Source organism: Actinia tenebrosa, unplaced genomic scaffold (genome assembly GCF_029948245.1).
Source record: "Actinia tenebrosa isolate PJP-AT-01 unplaced genomic scaffold, QUT_ActTen_1.0 PGA_scaffold0__85_contigs__length_37466705, whole genome shotgun sequence".
NCBI classification, from domain to species: domain Eukaryota; kingdom Metazoa; phylum Cnidaria; class Anthozoa; order Actiniaria; family Actiniidae; genus Actinia; species Actinia tenebrosa.
Window position 1 is genome coordinate 28,416,022 of NW_028292569.1, and position 22,066 is coordinate 28,438,087.

General features: G+C 39.5%; 1 protein-coding gene across 4 annotated transcripts in view; it reads right to left on the bottom strand.

Annotated features, from left to right (window-relative positions):
• Positions 1 to 1,646: 1,646 nt before the first annotated feature.
• LOC116301676 (uncharacterized) overlaps positions 1,647 to 22,066 on the bottom strand; it is a 33,611-nt gene continuing 13,191 nt past the window's right edge. Inside the window, exons 5-26 of one of the 4 annotated variants that reach the window (XM_089038939.1) lie at positions 21,375 to 21,589; positions 20,136 to 20,468; positions 19,286 to 19,682; positions 17,530 to 18,292; positions 16,974 to 17,132; positions 16,200 to 16,542; positions 15,275 to 15,413; positions 14,295 to 14,870; positions 13,815 to 13,867; positions 13,187 to 13,657; positions 12,441 to 12,629; positions 11,534 to 12,106; positions 11,182 to 11,254; positions 10,319 to 10,430; positions 9,855 to 9,930; positions 9,491 to 9,599; positions 8,584 to 8,706; positions 7,251 to 8,068; positions 6,179 to 6,239; positions 5,016 to 5,119; positions 4,100 to 4,270; positions 1,647 to 3,022 (exon numbers count right to left, since the gene is read on the bottom strand). In XM_089038939.1, coding sequence (XP_088895065.1) covers positions 2,813 to 3,022; positions 4,100 to 4,270; positions 5,016 to 5,119; positions 6,179 to 6,239; positions 7,251 to 8,068; positions 8,584 to 8,706; positions 9,491 to 9,599; positions 9,855 to 9,930; positions 10,319 to 10,430; positions 11,182 to 11,254; positions 11,534 to 12,106; positions 12,441 to 12,629; positions 13,187 to 13,657; positions 13,815 to 13,867; positions 14,295 to 14,870; positions 15,275 to 15,413; positions 16,200 to 16,542; positions 16,974 to 17,132; positions 17,530 to 18,292; positions 19,286 to 19,682; positions 20,136 to 20,468; positions 21,375 to 21,589 — 6,068 coding nt within the window. In that variant the 3' untranslated portion in view covers positions 1,647 to 2,812. Of the gene's footprint in view, positions 3,023 to 4,099; positions 4,271 to 4,304; positions 4,353 to 5,015; positions 5,120 to 6,178; positions 6,240 to 7,250; positions 8,069 to 8,583; positions 8,707 to 9,490; positions 9,600 to 9,854; positions 9,931 to 10,318; positions 10,431 to 11,181; positions 11,255 to 11,533; positions 12,107 to 12,440; positions 12,630 to 13,186; positions 13,658 to 13,814; positions 13,868 to 14,294; positions 14,871 to 15,274; positions 15,414 to 16,199; positions 16,543 to 16,973; positions 17,133 to 17,529; positions 18,293 to 19,285; positions 19,683 to 20,135; positions 20,469 to 21,374; positions 21,593 to 22,066 lie in introns of those variants that run through there. The other 3 variants (XM_089038933.1, XM_089038943.1, XM_089038949.1) reach the window with 3 other exon arrangements.

Sequence of the window (22,066 nt, forward strand, 5' to 3'; positions counted from 1 at the left end):
TAAATAATCAATTTGGCGTAATTAGACTGATCTTTACAAAATCTTTTTTTTTTTTTTTTTTTTTTTTACAAAATTAGGAAATTAAAACACAACAAAATCATTGAGAGTAGAACTCTTTGCTTTTGGCGAAATGTTTTCGCATTCCAGATACTTGTCATTCTTTTAAGAATAAGATTCTTTGTTTGAGTTGTATCCAAATTCATGTGTCTTCGGTTGTGAGCAACCGTTAAACAAAGAAGTGATACTCTAGGAAGGTCTATTTTGAAAAAAAAAAAAAAACAAACAGAAAACAACCTATTATTAGTATTTTTAAGTGAATATCATAAATCCGGCGCGCTCATTGGTCACAATTAACGTCTTATGCTGCTATACTAACCTACAGGTGAATATAACTAGCGCATGCGCACACTCGTTAGTCGATTTGTGTCGCTTAGAGAGATAAATAATTTGCCAAATAATATAAAAGACATTTCTAGTTCTAGTTTATTTTATTCTAAAGTGAAAGCAGAGCTAAAGAAGCGATATGACATTACTTGATTTTTATTAATTAATTTATCTTTCACCTGATTGATGGATATTGGTGCTGCGCTGCTGTACCCTGGGCAATTATTGGGTCGTGGCATTTGGGACAGTTTTCTCTTTGTCTGTTGCCCCGAATATCTCGACCTGGGGTGGTTGCTTGGGGGCGGTGGGCGTAGCCCCAGTATCTTCAGTTTTTGTCCTTTTTATTTATGTATAATAATTGTCTAGCTTAGAATAATCCAATAGTAATTATGTCAATCTTATTTCTTATTATGTCTAATTTATTTTATAGCTTCATAGTTTATCGTAAATTTATCTTGTGTGTATGTTATTGTAAATTAGATAGTTTTATCAATAGGGGAAGAGCCACCTCGTGGATTCTATTGATTAAACCTTTATTATTATTATTATTATTATTATTATTAAATAACATCTAAACTTTATCAATACGCTTTTTAATCTATTCCAAAAACTCTTTTAGAAGATGAGTTGCTAATATTAAAATTGAAGTATGTCAACAAAGCTCCTTATTTGTTAATTATTATATAGTTAGAATAGTACGCGCGCGCGCGTTCGAAAACTGTGCTTTATTAGTGAGTGGATAGAGCAGTTTTCGTATGACTGTGAAAAGCTCAGTGCCGTGCCGTGACCGTGATGTTTTCTAGAATTTTAATTGTCTGATTTAATTTTATTTAATTTGGCGTGACCGTGTCCGCGCCGTGTTTATGCCATGTTCCGGGTATTTGATTGGATGGAGGGTAAATTCTCGTGCAATGTGATTGGACTGGCGTATCCCTTGCCGTGTCATGGCCGTGTTCGTGCCGTGAATTTTTTACAATCATACGAAAACTGCACTAATAGGGCTGACTCCATCCGCGCGCACGAAATGCTGTTAGATCGCTTTTGGTCTCTTGTTTTCTGGTTTCATGTCGTAGAAATAGTCAAATACAATAGTTTGAGGACTTATTTTGATATGTTTTGACTTAGCATCCGCTAGTTGCCCCTCACTCAACCGCTTGTTTGCCCCCCAGTCGACTCCAAAAAGTCACGTGATTGATACCAGGCAATAGTGTATGTAACACGTTTCTGTTCGCAACCGAAAGAAAATACACAAAGAAAAAAGACAAAATTAAAAACTTTATTTCCATTTCAATTCTAAAAACTAAACTTTGTTAAGATACTCTCTATTGTTAAACAAGTTCGTTACGTATGCTGTTAGTTATATTCCAAACTTTATATACACAAATAAGGTCGCTTGTGGATATCGATCATATATATATATATATAGTATTTATATATTGGATGTTTATATACACACTTATATATATAAAACAACTGTTTTTTATACAGATATGTATGTATACTTATATATAGTATAAACACTTAAATTTGTTATAAAAATAGCTTTTCTAATGCGCATCGGAGTTTAGTAGGTAATAGCCACTTCAAGATTGAGGAAAAAACTTGGTCGAGTAGTGCATTGTTCGGATGTTTTAGGGGACGAAATAGACGCCATCTTGGAAATATCTCCTCTACAGTCCCACAATGCACAACGCCAACTCGACCCAGTTTTTCCTTTAATCGTGTTGTTAAACTGGGAAACTACTAATCCAGGGCACAGGTGCATAAAGCTCTCTTAAGATAAAAAAGCTTAAAAACACTCGTAAGTATTGTCTTAGTACAATGGCCTATTGTTTTGGAACAACACTTACGGATGCTCTTATCTTAAGAGAGCTTTATGCAACCGGGCCCAGGACTTTAGTAGTCAAGCAAGAAGTTGTTTCACAAAGATATACGAACTTACAGACAAAAGCTGATGCCCCAAACGTCACAAAGAATATTTATAAAACTTGTGCATTCTGAAGAATTTAACGTGTTTTTTCGCATTAACACTAAGGACTAAAACGGGAACAGCGCATGCGTTTTTAAGCAAACCGCTGACAACTAGGAACGGTGGGTTTGGGTATTTTCCCCACAAACTTAGATGATTTTGGAGCGTAAGAACATAAGATAGATGGTAATATTTGCTATTTACAACGTTTGGGAAGAATTATACGAAGATGTTGAAAAAAGCAAAGCAAGAAATATGTCGGCAACAAAAAGCGAAAAAAACCCCCCACGTTGCGCGATAGTACTTTATACTCAAAGAAACCTTGCAAAACGCAAAGCTAAAGCAACCTTGCTCCAAATATCATACTGGATTGCCTGTGTAATAGGGTCACGTGCCGCATGTGACGTTATTCGATATGTGGGTTTCCTGTGGAGTGATATGCCATATAAAGACCATTTGTCATACATTTTCAATCTTCTCAGTACTTGGATCATAAGTCCCTACGCAACAGAATAATCGTTCAGTGCGATCATTTGTAGAGCTCCGTGTTCCTATCGTCTCGTGTGGATGGGAGCGCCGTTTGAGCTCTTCTGGAGAAACGACCTCACATTTGTGAGAAATCGTTTGGACCTCATTTTCGTCGACGTGGGTCGATCGGTAAAGAGAATTCTGGGGAAAAAATTGATAAACTTAGTACATTTTTATGCTTGTTATTCAATCTTTCAAACTTTTTTAAAGAATAGAGGTTTTGCACCATCACGTGCCAGTGCCCATAATACAGCTTGGACTGCCTGTGGTTAGATGGCAGAACGATCAATCCCTGCTCTCGGGAATTACATTCTTTCTTATGTAAAAATATTGTATTGTTCCTGCCATCTAACATGGCTGCCGTCACGTGCAAAACCTCTATAGATCCATTATCAACTTGAGCCACGATGTAATGCTTTCCCATTTCAGACCACGTGTCAATCTCTTGAGAATAAGATTCTTTGCTTGAGTTGCATCCATATTCATGTGTCTTCTCATGCGCAACCGTTAAACAAAGAAATGATACTGAAGGGAATGACACGTGGTCTATGATAGAAAAACAATACGCTTATGCTCAAAACGTTGACGCCTTTTCTCCGTTACGTAAAGACAATCGAAGATTCTCATGCTTTAACATTTCAAGCTTAGTATGCAACACACAGCATGCAACAAAACCATCACCAACTTCCAGCTGATCTGAGAGCAAATGTTAGCCAATCAGAATAGAGAAAATTTGCTAATAGAGGCTGATAACAGTAACATTATAACTTTTTACAATATGGGCATGTTTTCCCCCCCTTGTCAATAGGCCCTTTGCAGTTAACGGAGCATTTCTTTTTTAAATCGGTGATTCTTTTTAGCTACTTGTAAAGAACTGGATGAAACGATGTGTAACCAGTATATTACGAAAGCAGTTTTATTACGATTACTCGAAACAGGTTGTAGAAAGTTTGTTTGCTCTCCAGTAAATTTCACCCTTGGGAATCAAAATGTTCATTCATTTGTTCTCAGTGACTTATTACTGAGTTGCAAAGGGGCTATTTTTACAGGCTTCACGAAACCTCAGTTTTGCAGCGACGTCATTTCTTCGTCACTATTTCAGATCAGCTGGGTTTTTTTCCCGAAACAACTGTAGCAGTCCAAAAGACTTTACGACAATACGGTAACGTACGAAGACACGACGCATAAAACAAGGCAGAGCTTAAAACACAAAACTACCTTTGTATCTGAAGGCCTTCTTCCAGCCTTGGTTTCTTCCGGGTGGTAAAACCATTTTACTTTAACAACCATGTTACCGCTACATCCCTCCCACATATTCTCTATCATGCCCACGTACGGTAGATTATTGGACTTGGAAGGATTAGATGTGAAAACCGCACAGTCACCAACCTATGACAAGGTGATTAATATTAGTATAATATTAATAAACTATAGATTATTAGATTGGGATGAAAACCGCACAGTCACCAACCTATGACAAGATGATTAATATTAGTATAATATTAATAAACTATAGATTATTAGATTTTGATGAAAACCGAACAGTCACCAACCTATGACAAGGTGATTAATATTAGTATAATATTAATAAACTATAGATTATTAGACTGGGGAAAACACCGCAGTGTCCAATCTACAAGGTGAATAATATTAGTATAATATTAATAAACTATAAATTATTAGACTGGTGTGAAAACGCACAGTCATCAACCTACAAGGTGAATAATATTAATATAATATTAATATAAATATTAATAAACTATTGATTATTAGAATGGGGCGAATAATACAGTCTTCACCCTACAAGGTGATTAATATTAGTATAATATTAATAAACTATAGATTATTAGACTGAGACAAAAACTGCAGTGTCCAACCTAAAAGATGATTAATATTAGTATAATATAAATGAATTATATATTATTAGAATAGGGTGATGAATAACATGGCTTTGTGAATGTCTAGAGAGACGAAAGGTTAAACGTTTTGGATATTTGGGATGCTAAATGCATTTTATGATGCCGCTTGTGACGCATACGATAATTTTGTCAACTCCTCTCTTTCTCTCTTTCCTCCACTGTCGTTCCCATTAATCGTTTGGAAAAAAATTATGCTCCTAAAAAGCTAAACTCACCGAGATAGTCTCGTCTCCTCTGACAATAGTTTTGTAGAAAACCTTTCTTCCTTTTCCTTTTCTCTTGTTTTGGAAATTCTTTCCGGACCATTGCCAGAGCTCACCTGATGAGACAACAAAAAATATTTTCGTTTGAATTTAACATAGCACATCGTGTAGAACACCTAAGAACCTGTTAGGCCTGGTTCCTGCTAGCGAGACAAGCCGGCGCAATCCGAGGTTGAGAAAAAAACTAGATTCGTTTGTCATCGTAGTGCATTGTGGGGGCTGTTTAAGGGGATATATTTTCAAAATGGCTTCTACTTTGTCCCATAGAACAGGCCAACAATGCACTGCAATGACAACTCGATCCAGGCTTTTACTCAAGTTTGGAATGGCTAATAAAGACAAGCGCAAGCCAAGACAAGAAAAACAAAATTGTTCAGAAACAAGCGATTATTCTCACGCTCTGTCGTGACAGTTGCCATTGATAACATTAGGAACTAAAAAGTGAAACTTGTTCACGTGATACATCTCATACGCATGAATAATTCATGAGGAAGCCAGCCAATCAATGGGCTATTTTTTGGGTCAAATGATGTTACTTGAAACCTGGTAAAGTCCTGTGAAAGGACTGAATTAATTTTGTTCTAGTTCTTGGAATGGATCAAAACTAATTCAGTTCAGGAACACACCTGTCCCTTAAGTCTTTCAATCCTAAACAAATAACCTCCCGAATAATTAATGAGTATGAGAAGTCATTTCAAAGCCTCCAAATCGAACTGAACGGGATTTCAAGTCCTTGCAATAAGCCTGAAGCGAGATGACGTTTTATCCCCGTCTCTAGACCATAATCCTTTTTACACTGCTTTTGTTCTTTAGTTATGACTATTGTTCCTGTATTCTCTAAGGAATCAAAAATTTTAATATGAAAGAATTTTATAAACTATTATGGTATAGAGTCGGGGGTAAAACGTCATCTCGCTTCAGGCTTATTGCAAGGACTTGAAATCCCGTCCAGTCCGATTTGGAGGCTTTGAAATATTACATAAATAACCTATCACGTGACAGATTTTGATAGCCAATGAACCGAGAAAAAAACAACAACAAAGTAGCGCCTTGTAACAGGGGCATGAAGAGGAGCTTGGAAGGTATCGAGGACAGTTCCAGCATCGCTCACATACCTTGTGATTTGCCTTGTCGTAGTTTGCCAAGCTGCGATCGTCTTCTCTTCCCAAGACGAGGCTAACAATTCGAAAAATATAAAAAAATAAAATAAAGACAAATTCCTGTGCGCAAAAAATTAAAGATTAAACTATAAATAAATAAGATAAATAAGAGAGGGAAACTTCTTAATGGCGCGCGCGTCATATAAATTTCCGGTTGGGCTATTTTTAGTAACCGGGTGCAGTTTAAATTTCGCCTTACCCCACTCCCGTGCGTCATTGACTTGCGCGCGTTCGCTTTTTCCGTTTATTGTTTTGATCCAGGTTTTGGTCATTGAAAACGAAACGAGCGCACGCGCGCAAGTTGATGACGCACTGGAGGCGAAATTTAAACTGCATCCGGTTACTAAAAAAGTCACATGGAGAGGAGTTACATGGAGAGGTTTCTCTCTCTTATTGATGCTCTCCTGGTGCTAGCCACGTAAAACAATTTTTTTAGCGAAATACAATCTACAATATTGGCTGATGTCTATTATGTGGGATTCCACATAACCTTTAAGTTGTGACGTATTTCCGGGTCCAATTTGATGACAGAACAGTTAAAATTGAGTGTAAAATGTCCTAAGTGATTTAACCTCAAACTGAAACAATTTGAACCTTGCACGACGAATGCCGTTAATTTAAAAAAATATTTGTAGGTTTGCTTAGCGATTTGAACCCGGCAGTCGTTTTTAGTGTACGATTGACGTCACACTTAAACGCTCTACTATGTTTAGGTCCTTGCCTACTCATCATCAACCAACATAGCCTGAAAATGTGGCTGAATAGAAAATGTTCGTGTTTCAAATTAAGTGTTTCGTAAAGCCCCGTTTACACTAGCGATTTTTGCTGCGATTTTTGCTGCGATTTTTTTGCGATTTTGTCCATAAAAAATAATGGCAAAGAATTTACTTGTAAAGTTTTATTCAGGATACTAAGATTTTCCTAGACGAATGTCTCTTTTGAAGGATGAGACAAAAGATTTCATATTTCCGAAAATTGCCACAAAAATCGCCAGTGTAAACGGGGCTTAACTGGAGTATTAACGAACCTGAAATGCTTTATTTTCTGTCTGTGGACTTTCTTCAAAGACCTCACTACACGACCCACTGTCTTCATCCTGTGAAGTAGAATCCTGCATCGGACTATCGCGATCCAAATTCCCTAATCGTGAAGACGACGTAGTATTTAAACTCAGTGTCAACGATCTCTTCCTCAAATCAAGTTCAGATAACCTTGAAGATCTCGACCTAGATCTACTGGTCCCCGCTTCTTGTGTGCTTTCCATATCGTCACAAGCATCACTATCGTCGTCTTGATGTTTTTGAACATTTAAACTTGATTTTGACCTATCTCTGTCTTTACTCCCGAATTTTTCACTTTTTAAGTCTCTTTTAGCGTTTTCAGAAGTTTCAGAATTCTTAGTATTGTCTTTGGATTTCTCTTGAGAAGACAAGCTTATGTCGTCTCTAATTTTTATCCTTCGTCTTTCTCGTTTGGTACCTTTGACTTGAGAAGGTTTTGCCTCTGTTTCATATTCTTTAACATTATCACCTTTTGATCTGTTTCCGCGCTTTGAAGTCTCAACATTGTCCTCAAAGTCACTATCCCGACTACCTCGTGGCGCGTCGGAATCAGTCGCTTCTTCGCTCAATGTTCGGTCTCTTGTCCTTAGCCGTACTCGACGTTTGCCCCGACCTTTTGATTTTTTGATTGGAGCGTCTTCAGAGCTCTCCCAGCCTGATGTATCATCGTCCTTGTTTTTGAGGGAGGCGTAGTGTTCTCTGGATCGTCGTGTTGATGATGGTGATGTTGCTCGGGATGAGGAACGTGGACGTCGTTCGGGAACCACTACATCGGATTCAACGTCTAAGAATACAAAATAATGAATAAATAAACAAACAAACAAAAGAACAAACAGACAAACAAACAAACAAACAAACAAACAATCAAACGAAGACCGAACGAACAAACGAACAAACGAACAGACAAACAAACAAACAAACAAACAAACAAACAAACGAAGAACGAACGAAAGAACGAACAAATGTTTTTACATTTGAAACCATATGATATTCACTAGAGTATTATATCTTTGTTCAACGAGCGCGCATAAGAAGACCAAGAATATGGACAAAATTTAAACAAGGAATCTTATTCTCAAGAGAATGACACATTAAGATTTAAAAAAAAGATAAAATAAAAAATAAAATAGAATAAAATAAAATAAAAAATAAAATGAAATGAAATGAAATAAAGACCACATAAGGCTCAAGCTAAGGTTTGAAAAAAAAAAAAAAAAAGAAAAAAGACGAGACAAGGGTCACGCAAGGCCCAAGCTAAGGATTGGGAGAATACCAATCGAAAAGGCAATAAAATCCTACCTTCTACTTGTACAGGGTACTTAGTTTTAATCTTTCGAAGGTCTGAGAGAGGGAAAATACCACTGTCACCATCATCAAACTCTACCCAGAGTTTGCTAACTTCAGACTTTTCATCGGGAGGAGCTGAAAGAAATTGATCAGGTATCAAAAGAAGTTGTTAAAAAACTTCCAACTATCACCAGCTGATAGGAGAAAAAAATTAGCCAATCGGAAACAAGAACATTTGCCAAACTGACGTGTCACTTTTTCTCTTGAAATTATGGATTTCCAGGCAACCGAATGAGAAAACCAAAACCAGTTGCTAATATAAGAGGTTGATAACGGTAACTATTGAGTTTCATATCATTACAGCCATTCTCAATCACAAGCGCCCTCTTGTGATTTTTTCTGTCGCGACGAAGAAGGTTTTGGTGGACGTCAATCACAAGGCGTTTCCATGACATTGTCGGAAAACACGAAGCTATAAGGGCACGTGCCTATAGAATGTCATGGAAACGCTTTGATTGACGTCCACAAACATCTACTTCGTCGCGACAAAAACAATCGTTAGAGGGCGCGTGTGATTGAGAATGGCTGTAATACAATGCCGGGCATTGTGTTAAACATTTTTGCAGGCTTCATGAGACTTCAGTTTTTCAGTGACTTCATTTCTACGTCGCTATTTCAATTCAGCTGGCAAATTAAATTCATGGATCCGCGACCACGATCACAGCATGGTTTCGTATAGAGGCTTTGCACCATCACGTGATGGCAGCCATGACAGGAGGCAGGAACAATTGATTCTGGTCTAATCTGATTTACATTAGAAAGGATTCAGTTTCCCAGGGGAAAAGACTATTGTTGTGCCTCCTGTCATGGCTGGCATCACGTGATGGTGCAAAGCCTCTATAGTGTTGAAGTAACTTACTGTCTATGACACTGCCTGGGTAGAAACATCGGTACTGTGGGCTCCAGTGAGCGCAGACTCGGGTACCTACTGGCAGATACTCTATTGCAGGAGGGATGACATCTTTAACCTGAAGTGAATATATAGGTCACAAAATTACAAAATTAGTGTGGGACATGAAGATTTTACAGTTTTGAAGACCGACAGATAGAACACGGTACCGACATACAAGAAAAAGAAAAAACAACCAGACATGCAGACAGACAGACCGACCGACCAACCCACAAAAAGACAGACAGACTGACAGAGAGTCAAACCGGTAGACTTGGGAAATAGGACACACTAACAAACAAAATGATGCCAGATGCCAGTTCATTTCACTTACCGCCTGAGACAGAAGCTGTTCTGTTGAGCGTAAATGAGGCCTTCTTCCTCTTTCCCCGGGCAAAACAATACCGTATCTATGGGAAAAAATAATCCAGTTAAATACACGTTGCACGGCATGACATACCACACCACACCATAGCAATATACAGTACGGCACAGTGCATCAAGGTACAGCACGACACAGCACAGCACGACGCAGCAAGGCACAGCACGACACAGTAGAGCAGAGCAGAGCAGAGCAGAGCAGAGCAGAGCAGAGCAGAGCAGAGCAGAGCAGAGCAGAGCAGAGCAGAGCAGAGCAGAGCAGAGCAGAGCAGAGCAGAGCAGAGCAGAGCAGAGCAGAGCAGAGCAGAGCAGAGCAGAGCAGAGCAGAGCAGAGCAGAGCAGAGCAGAGCCGTCACAGCACCGCACAACACAGTGCAGCACAGCACACTAATGACTTGCATGGCTTGTATTACTCACAGATCAGGATCTTGGTAGAAAGCGATACGACCACGGTAAAAAACTCGATCCACTGGAAGCAACATCTTGGCATTTTCTTTCAGTTCTTCTTTGGTGAATGAGATTACTGGCTCTGAGAACATTTAATAGATGAGAGAAATGAGGACACTACCTACATTGTACTTAAATACATTCCATTGAAAACAGATAGGACAGACAATGATGATGGCATTGAAATGATCGGATGGTAGCTATGGTGGTTAAGACGATCATGAATTTGGTTATATGTTGATAATCAAGATGGCGACAAAGATAAAGTTTATGGTAATGGTGGAGATGATGATGATGATGGTGATGATGATGATGGAGATGATGATGATGATGGTGATGATGATGATGGAGATGATGATGGTGATGATGATGATGGAGATGATGATGATGATGGTGATGATGATGAAGGTGATGATGATGATGGTGATGATGATGATGGTGATGATGGAGATGATGATGATGATGGTGATGATGATGATGGAGATGATGATGATGGAGACGTTGATGATGGTGATGGATGATGATGATGGTGATGATGATGATGGTGATGATGATGATGGTGATGATGGAGATGATGATGATGATGGTGATGATGATGATGGAGATGATGATGATGATGGTGATGATGATGATGGAGGTGATGATGGTGATGATGATGATGGAGATTATGATGATGGAGACGTTGATGATGGTGATGGATGATGATGGTGATATGATATATAATGCATAACAATGTAAATGATAACCAAGATGATGATGCATATGATGATGTTGATGATGGTAATGATATCAAGTACTCGACACATCTTTCAACTTTTTTCAACAAAACTAACCTGGTGGCAACTCATTCTTTACTCGAGAAATCAAATCTAGTTCGTCTGAGCTACTCTGATCTTCCGTGGAACTCTGTAACACAAAAACCCTGTTTATTCATACTTATCGTCAATAGAGCCTTTGCACCATCACGTGACGGCAGCAATGTTAGATGGAAGGAACAATACAATCGTTTTACATGAGAAAGAATTCAATTTTCAAGAGCAAAGGGATCTTATGGTTCTGCCATCTAACCACAAGCAGTCCAAGCTGCTTTATGGGCGCCGGCACGCGATTGTACAAAGACTCAAGCGGCAATTCTTGCGTGAGGGACACTTGAAAATGACAATATCATGGCAATATTTATCTTACCTTTGTCGTAGATTCCTCTTCACGATGTAATTTCTCATTCTTTTCTGCACCAGAAGTCGTTTCCTGACCCTTTTTGCTTTCCTTCTCTCTCTTCAACCACGTTTCTTTGTCATCTTGCATCCTTTCTACTTTTTTCTTACTTTCCTTTGCATCTACCGGCCTTTCTTCTTTGTCCTTCTTCACAGAAACCTCTTCTTTTGTCATGTCTTTTCGCGAGTCCTTTTTGGTATTTTCAAGACCCGTGTTTTCCTCTTGCTTTGCTTCCTTACCAATGGCATGTGTCTCACTAACACTTTCCTTGCATCCAGCTGTGATATTATTATCTTTGATAGCTCCATCGCTTGACTTTTCCACCGCTGTTGTATTCTCAACTTTTTCATCCTTCATTTCAAAATCTTTCGTATCAATCAGTTCCTTTTCAGGTTTGTTAGATTGACTGTCTTCCTCTAACATTTCATCTTGGTTTTCTTTCTTTGTCTGTTCAGTGTCTGTGTCATCTTGATAATCATCATGATCTTCTTCCTCGTCGGCCATGTCTTCATCGTCATCGTCGTCGGCTTCTTCATAGCTCCGCTAGAAAACATAGACCATTTTCAAATTCGTTTGTTATTCATTATGAATATCATGACGAAAATGATGATGATGATGGCGATGAATATTATTTTAGCATATAGATAGAGTTTTCCCATTTCATACCACGTGTCAATTTCTTCAGAAATTTTTTTCATTATTTGAATTTTATCCTTATTTATGTGGCTTCTTATGCGCAATCGTTAGACAAAGAAATGATACTCTAGGGAATGACACGTGGTGTGAAATGGGAAAACATTACACCACAAAGAAATGATACTCTAGGGAATGACACGTGGTTTGAAATGGGAAAACATGACGCCATTGTTTTACTTACATCACGTTTGGCTGCTTTGCGCTTTGGCGTTTTCAGAACAAAGTCAGGATCCGTGACGGACGAAGATCGTCTTTTCTTGCCTTTAGCAGGGCTCTTTTTCTTCTTTTGTTTGGTGGTAGTTTTGGAAGATGTTGGCGGAGCTTCGTCTTCAGTTGCTTCTACGTCACTCACTGAGTCTGTCTTGGACGACTAACAAAAGCAGGAAAGATTGAAAGATTGTCAATGAAAACAAAAAGGAAGCAAGGAAGCAAGGAAGCAAGGAAGCAAGGAAGCAAGGAAGCAAGGAAGCAAGGAAGCAAGGAAGCAAGGAAGCAAGGAAGCAAGGAAGCAAGGAAGCAAGGAAGCAAGGAAGCAAGCAAGGAAGCAAGAAAGCAAGCAAGCAAGAAAGCAAGCAAGCAAGCAAGCAAGCAAGCAAGCAAGCAAGCAAGCAAGCAAGCAAGCAAGCAAGCAAGCAAGCAACCAAGCAAGCAAGCAAGCAAGCAAGCAAGCAAGCAAGCAAGCAAGCAAGCAAGCAAGCAAGCAAGCAAGCAAGCAAGCAAGCAAGCAAGCAAGCAAGCAAGCAAGCAAGCAAGCAAGCAAGCAAGCAAGCAAGCAAGCAAGCAAGCAAGCAAGCAAGCAAGCAAGCAAGCAAGCAAGCCAAGCAAGCAAGCAAGCAAGCAAGCAAGCAAGCAAGCAAGCAAGCAAGCCCCCCCCCCCCCCCAAAAAAAAACTACAAGAAAACCAAATGATTCAAACATAGTACCAACCTTCTTTCCCTTGGATAATCTCTTAGTCTTCTTCGGCCACCCAAACTCACTTGACTTCACAGTAGGACTAGACAAGGGACTCAAATCTGCATTACTAGGAGTAACACTACTATTGATAAAAATACGCTCACTTCGTCGGGGCTGCCAGTCAAACAGAGCAAAAGGTGATTTACTCTCGTCCAATTCTTTGCCCGAACTTGATCGCGATTTGCGTCGTTTTTCCTTGATTGGTTCGGGTGAAGCCACCGATTCTGTTTCCGGCACAGCCTCGGATTCTTCTGCTTCTGGTTCCTCACGAAGCTCGGGGACTTTTTCAATCTGTTCTTCCAGTACCTCTGGTTTTGGTTGTTCTTTGAGTTCTGTTTTTTCTTGCGGGATCTGTGTGGGGGATTGCTGCTCGACTTCACGGTTTGTGAAATCGTTTTCTTTTTCTTCGGATGTTGGGCTGCTTTTCTTGGAGGACTTTGCGCTCTGTGAAATGAGAACTCATTAATAAACTCAATTCCAAAATCATTGTCGGGTTCAAAAACATAGAACATAGAAAGGAAAAGGAAAAAAAACCCATAAAACTTAGAAAAGAAAGGAAAAGAAGGAGGTAAGAGTAAGGGTGTTTTATGTCAGTACTTACTGAAGCTGATGGTTTCTTTTTCTTTTTCTTCTTTTTGGGAGTCGGTGTCGTCTCTATGAAAGAAAATTCAAATTTTAATGTGAGTTGAGTTTGTTTGATGTGTTGTTCTCTCTCTTGCCACGAGGGTTTTTCTCCAGGTTCTCTGGTTTTCCTCCCTCCGTAAAAATCAACGTGAGTTGAGTTTGTTTGATGTGTTGTTCTCTCTCTTACCACGAGAGTTTTTCTCCAGGTTCTCTGGTTTTCCTCCCTCCGTAAAAATCAACATGTGAGTTGAGTGTTGTGTGTTGTAAATAATGAACGTAGATGTAGCTAGTAAATATGCGCCTGGATTTTCTCCTTCTACTTCTCGCTCTCTCTATTCTTTTTCTCATATCCTCACACCCGAATCAAACTCTCCATTCCTTCTAGTTTTCATCAATATATCTATACAACAATTGCCAAATTATTACCATAATAGGGACATAACCACAATCATCATACCTGATTCAGGAGTCGGTGAGTAAGGTTTCTTTGGTCGTCCACGCTTAGAACCTTTCCCAAGTCCTTCAAACGGAGATCCTCTTTCGCACTCCTTTTCTTTCTCAAAACACGCCGAACTAGCAAAATCAGCCAGCATATCCAACGCACCTCCGCCGCGGCATGCAGTAAATACCTCGTCATTATCGCTGGAATCTCCATTATTTTCTCGCTTGTTAATCTCTAAACCAACCGTTTTAGGAAACTCTTGTTTGATGACACTTTTTCCAACGACGACTTTTTCATTTGGAAAGACGAATTCTGAGACCGTTTTAGGAGTTAATGACGGTTTTTCCTTCTTTTTCGTCTTTTTGGGATTCCTAACTTTTTTGATGTTAATCGAAGTTGGGCTACCACAAATGCCCTTTACAGAGTCGGGCGACATTTTTTCTTTGTTTTCTATGTTGTCTTCCGTGCTGGGGAGTTTTTCCTTTTTTATGATTTTTTTGGGCTTTTTTGGTTTAGGTTTTGTTGGCATCGTTTTTAAATCACTTGTACTGGATTCACTTTCTGTTTCCATGTTTGATGAATCATCCAACACTGGAAAAGACGACGAATAGGGGAAAAAAATTAGAAAAGGCAATACGAATGTTGAAATGTTTAATATTGGGAGATATCAATAGAGCTCAATGACAAAAAGTTTTCTTAGAGGTTTTAGAAATAGCCTATAACTCTATGTTTTCCAAAGGTTACTTATGAATACTGCCCGAAACTGGCTCATTTTCGTGTCTGCGCCTGCGATATTGTGAAAGCGGTCACGCATATCGGAATTCTTCAATAGAATCCTTGCATGTGACGTCAAAGGAGCTCAATTTGGATAACAATACAAAAGAATTTCAATCTCATGAGAATTGCAAACCTATTCTTATGTCCTCAAAATTGAGCTGCATTCCGACGTGCTGCAAGTGGTCTATTAAAATGACTTTATTACTAACACTACTTACTAGATGGCGATATAGCACTAATGAGCTTCTCCATGTTGGAGGTCGTGGTGCTTGTTGTAATGATGGTACTTGTAGGGATCTTACTCTTGGCTGTAAAGGTAGGTGTTTTCCTGGAAGGCTTGACTGGAGTTGGTTTTAACTTTAAGACAAAATTTAAAACAATGAAACAGACTTAACATTGCATCATGCCTGATACAAGAAAATGGATACAACTCAAACAAAGAATCTCGTTCTCAAGGGAATGACATGCACGTGGTCTGAAATGGAAAAATATTATACCCAAGGTAGAGGTATATTCCATTGGAATAGTTTTCTTCCTCATTCAATTCATAAAACTCTTATTTTATGACCACAGACTCATTAGAGACCTTAAGCATCAGGTTTACCGCTAACTGCTAGGGATCAGGCCCAGAAACACGCCCGCAAACGCGGAGAAACACTCGGCTTCAATGAAATTCAATATGGCGGCTCTTCTAGCAACAACTTCGTTATGACGCCTTGCTAAATGTTGAACGTTTGACCGAAACGCTTGACGTCGAACTACAGCTTGAGGTTTGCGTTACCTAGCAAGAAAGTCATGCTAAAGGTCTCTATTTATACAGGTTTTGCATCGTTCATAACCATCTCTTCATATCATTTAAAAAAATTTTGATGGCATTTCAAAATATTGGTATTATTCCACCTGCATTGTCTCCACATTACAGTTGACTTTAGTGAATGATTTGCTATGAAAGGAGAGTCAAATCCTGACCGAAACTCAAGAGAAGACAATGAATCTACTAACTAAAAAAACGTTTGTGGGATTTCAAAACATTGTTTTAATCCAACTTGTACATTCTTTACATTACAGTTGACTTTTGTGAATTTGAAAGGAGAAAATAAAATCCTGGCCGAAATTCAAAGACAAGGCAATAAATCTACTAACCTCGATATCTGTAGGACTAGCGATCTGTGGTGGCGAAGGCAATGTAGGGACACTCTCTTCTACTTTATTCGTATTACTTTTCTTTCTTTTTTTCTTCACAGGTTCCTCCTTGACGATTGAATTTTCTTCACTAGTGACAGACTTGAAGCCTGGCGACTGAGGGCAAGATGATGATGGCGAGCTCGCGCCACTCTTAGTAGTGAGATCCAACGAACCATTAGACGTTAGGGTGGGTGTTGTTAGTTTGTCGCTTCGTGAGCTTGCACCAAAGTACTTTCTCTTTCTTGGCCGTCCTGGACCTCTCTTTATCGGCGTGTTCTTGCCAGCATTGGTATCATCGTTCCTTAAAGAGAGAGAGAGAGAGAAAAAAGGTAAGTTAACAGGAGATATTTAAAGATAACTTAAAGCAGAGAGTTAGTGGGAATTTATGTTTTGTTCCTTGCCACGAGGGATTTTCTCCAAGTTCTCTGGTTTTCCTCCCTCCATAAAAATCAACATGTAAGTTGAGTTTGTTTGCTGTGTTGTTCTCTCCCTTGCCACGAAGGTTTTTCTCCAGGTTCTCTGGTTTTCCTCCCTCCATAAAAATCAACATGTGAGTTGAGTTTGTTTGCTGTGTTGTTCTCTCCCTTTCCACGAGGGTTTTTCTCCACGGTTCTCTGGTTTTCCTCCCTCCATAAAAATCCAAATGTGAGTTGAGTGTTGTGTGTTGAAAATACTGAACTTAGTGGTAGTACGCGAACCTCACGGAAGAGATTTTCAAGCGACATATCTTACCCTTCTTTACATCTAGGTTGTAGTCTTGCCAGTTCCCTGTGTTTCTCACGGTATTTCTTCTGCAAGTCCGCCAGTCTCATCCTGATGTCTTTCTCCATGACGTTCATGTCTAGAACTTCGTTGAGTGATGACGTCACGCTATGGACAATTGATGCCGGGCTGGAAGGGAAGAAAAAGTCTCCATAACAAAGAAAAAGAGGAAGGAAGGAAGGAAGGAAGGAAGGAAGGAAGGAAGGAAGGAAGACGGATGGATGGATTAATGGAAGGACGGTAGGAAGGAAGGAAGCAAAGAAGCAAGGAAGCAAGGAAGCAAGGAAGCAGGGAAGCAGGGAAGGAAGGAAGCAGGAAAGGAAGGAAGGAAGGAAGGAAGGAAGGAAGGAAGGAAGGAAGGAAGGAAGGAAGGAAGGAAGCAAAGAAGCAGGGAAGCAAGGAAGCAAGGCAAAACAAAACAAAACAAAAACACTTCAATTTCAAATTATCTGTTGCTAAGCGTTATCCTCTTTTTTTTTGTTGTTGTATGATTTGAGAAATGGGGACACAATGAAACCTTTCTCACCTTTTTAATTCCTTCTGCCTCGTCAACGCAGTAAAACGTTCCTCGCGAGTTCGATTCTTGGCAACTTCTCTCAACTTTTCGATTTTCTCCCGAATACATTTTTTCTCATCCTCGGATCTTGCATTTTGAAGCGAAAACTTAAAATAATTTTCCTTGTTATGTCCTTCAAATTCTAACTCCCTCGGTTTTGCAGAAGAATTAATCGTTCTTACTTCGAAATCTTCTAACTCGTCATCCGAGCATGCAACCCAGAAAATCTCAGATTTGGAAGACGGACTTTCAATTGCCTCGTTTGACACCTTCGCTAACGACATCAATAAATCAGTGTCTTGTTTATTAATCGTAGAAATATCACCAGGTTCAGCTCCTGCACTAGCATAAGGTCTATCTATTCTTATCACTTCTAGTTCTTCGTCTTGTGGTAGTTTTTCCGCCTTAGCAACGAGTAGTCGAGAACATTCTTCCTCACCGTTGCTAAGATAATCATTCTTTGCACTGCTCTGACTCAATGTTGAGCTGGAAGTCGTTCGAATTGATTCTCTGAGAAAAGAGCTCTTCGGGATGTCAAAACTTCCTTTCTCGCTAGACAAGCTTTCAGTCGATTGTTCTCTATGTTCGTGTATTGTACTTGGAGTGACTGGAGTCACTGATGAGATTGACGTCGTGGGAGAGTATAATTGTTGTATTTGAGAGCTATATATCATAGGTTGAGATGGACTACTATCAGTGGGAGACTTTCCTCTTGCCGAGGGTTGATAGACAGCTGGAAGATATGAAAATATAAAACAAATGAGGAAGTTAGTCTGACAAAAAATACCGACAAAAATACTTCGATTGCACGTTTTGTCATCGCGGCCACTGGGGAACGTTGGTGCCACTGAACAAAATATTTCTTATTAGCATCCATCGTTAACGGCACCACAATGGCCGCCATGCTTTTGTCTCTTAATTCTCTTGGGAATGCTTGCAATCCAACAATATAAACACACAGAAAATATTATCCAATCTTGAAACAATCTCTGGGCTGATCTAAGTCAGGGCACGGGTAACTCACAGATCGAACCCTGAAACAACCTCTGGGCTGATCTAAGTCAGGGCACGGCTAGCTCAAAGATTGAACCCTGAAACAACCTCTGGGCTGATCTAAGTCAAGGCACGGCTATAACTCACAGATAGAACCCTGAAACAAACTCTGGGCTGATCTACGTCAAGGTACGGCTAACTCACAGATAGAACCCTGAAACAACCTCTGGGCTGATCTAAGTCAGGGCATGGCTAACTCACAGATAGAACCCTGAAACAACCTCTGGGCTGATCTAAGTCAGGGCACGGCTAACTCACAGATAGAACCCTGAAACAACCTCTGGGCTGATCTAAGTCAGGGCATGGCTAACTCACAGATCAAACCCTGAAACAACCTCTGGGCTGATCTAAGTCAGGGCACAGTTAACTCACAAATAGAACCGTGAAACAACCTCTGGGCTGATCTAAGTCAGGGCACGGCTAACTCACAGATAGAACCCTGAAACAACCTCTGGGCTGATCTAAGTCAGGGCACGGCTAACTCACAGATAGAACCCTGAAACAACCTCTGGGCTGATCTAAGTCAGGGCATGCAAACTTTTAACATTTGATGTCGCGTGTCCAGGTGTTTTCGACTTTATATTATTCAGGGGAGGGAGGAGTCTCAGGAGTGAATTAAGGACAAAAAGAAAATATAAGATTCCCTCACTGAAAAATAACTTTTAAAACTAACCATTTTCTTCGCTCGAAATATTTTGGTTAGTAAGGCTTCTTTGGTCTGCTCCGTCCAACTGCTCTGATCCACGTGAAACTTTTGAATTTTCGAGTTGCATGGTGCTCTGCTGCTGGTTAAATGGAAAACGAGTTCCAAAATCCATGTTTGCCAAAGTGGCAGCGGCTATGACAACTTGTGGCGACATTTCAGCGCGTGAGGTTTCGGAATTTTGAGTCGATTCTCCGCGGGAATTCTCCCGAAGATCCTGTATGCGATCCCGAGGGACTTCCAATGGAGACTTGAGGTTTTGTGAAGAGGCGGAGAGCGTTGTTGGGATACGAGTGAATGGGAATTTGGATGGATTGAAAACAGGCTCTTTTAACATGTATTGCTGGAATTGGCGGTCTTGGTCCTCCTGGAAAATAATATAAAATGAAATGAAATGAAATGAAATGAAATGATATGAAATGAAATGAAATAAAATGAAATAAAATGAAATAAAATAAGATGAAATGAAATGAAATGATATGAAATGAAATAAAATAAAACAAAATAAAACAAAACAAAATGAAATAAAATAAAATAAAACAAAACAAAAGAAATGAAATAAAATAAAACCAAATAAAACAAAACAAAATAAATAAAATAAAACAAAATAAAATAAGATGAAACAAAATAAAATAAAATAAAACAAAATAAAATGAAAGAAATGAAATAAAATAAAACAAAACAAAATGAAATGAAATAATAATAATAATAATAATAATAATAAAAAATACAATGAATGAAGATATCCCAAAAACATTGGAAGTAGTTTAAATTTCCAGAAATCTATGAAAAAAACCCCTCAAACTCCAGCCACTTGTACCTGTTGCAATATTTCCTTGGCTTTCTCTCTTGCTTCTAAATATTCTGTTGACGGCGGTTTTACAGACTCCTTTACTGGAACTTTTTCTTGTTTCTCTGGATATGACGTCACACCACGTGACTCGCCTTGAGACTCTGGAGTTATTTTAGACGAATCTCTCCGAGTATCAGACTCATCCCGACGTGAATCGTGGAAAATTCGCTCCTCGGTCGAGTTAGACTTCTTTTCTTTGGGAATCGAGTCTTCGTTTTTGTCTGCACGGGGCAGGTTGGGCTGACTTTCACGTGACTTGGGACGCTGGTCAGCGGTGCGTAAACTACGTTCGTTTTCTTCCTGCAAAAGGCGGCAATCACTGGTTAACGAAATTACACCCATTCATACTCGTCCTTTATTAAAGACACATAGCACTCTTAAAGCAAGATATTTTTTGGAGTCATTTTTTTGACCGTCGTAGGATTTTTTAAAAAAGCGTTTTTATCACCCAGAAAGACGAAGAGGCGCACGCAAACATAAGTAATGACTCTAACCATCGCTGACAGGATAATGTTGGATACATTGAGTCCCACAGAACGAGGAATGGTAAGAGTCGAGCGTCAAATGCTAGAAGCTGTCCCCTAAACATGACGTCCCGCTCATGTCTCTGCTGCCCGACATTGATATATAATTTACCTCCATTTGTATTGCTACGCAGCCACCCCAGACAAAAATCGCGACGTGCACTTTGCAATAGACTGCCGTCAATCAAACACGTTGACTCCACTTACACGCGTGTGTGATTCAAAAGGCGCCAAAACTTGTCGATTGTTTACAAGTATTATGAGCCACACTCACCGGGCCTATCCGGGTCGATCCAAACGCGTGTAAATGTCGTCAACGTGTTTGATTGACGGCAGTCTATTGCAAAGTGCACGTCGCGATTTTTGCCTGGGGTGGCCGCGTAGCAATACAAACGCCGGTAAAAAAAACCCGTGAATGATTGTGCTATTAGTGTTATCAAGCGCTTATTAGCAACGTTATTATTTTATCTAGTACCTAGCAAATCTATTATTTCAAGGGAGAAATGACACTTCAGGTTTGCAAATTTTCGTGATTCTGATTGTCTAATATTTGTTCTCAGATAAGCTGGTTTATTTATTTACCTTTTTACCATTTATACACCAACGCATACACACCCACAAACACGTTATATGGCTGGGAATCCACTACGGCATGCGACCCGATTTTGATTTTTTTTCTTACCTTTCTCTGAGCTTCTAATTGTTTTTGGTAGAAAGGATAGACAGAGTACCCCTGCCATCTTCCTTGCTGCTGAGCGATCATCTCTTGTTTGTACTTCTCCAGCTGATGTTCGTAGAGCTGCTTCTGTTGCTGGTAGAATTGCTGCCATCTTGGATCTTCCATCGATGCCTGCATGCCCCAGAAGCGAGCAGGGTCGAGCATTAACTGTGACTCGGCTGCTGTTCAAAAAAGATGGCAGTTAAAATGATGATGATGATGATATTTATTATCATTATCTATCATAGCCATCATCATGACACCATTGCCATCATATCATCAACGCCATCATCATCGTCACCGTTAACAGCAGGATGATGATGATCATCATGATCATGATCATAATCATTATCATCACCATCATCATGACCATCATCATCGTCACAACCATAACCAACTTACCATCAATACCATCATCATTGTCACCATTAACAGCAGTATGATGATGATGATGATGATCATCATCATCATCACCATCGTCATCCCATTATCTTCACTAGTCTTCGTCTTAGTTATGTCGTGTTGTGCCATTTCAAACCACGTGTCATTCTCTTGAGAATAAGATTCTTTGTTTGAGTTGTATCCATATTCATGTGTCTTTTCATGCGCAACCGTTAAACAAAGAAATGATACTCAAGGGAATAACACGTGGTCTG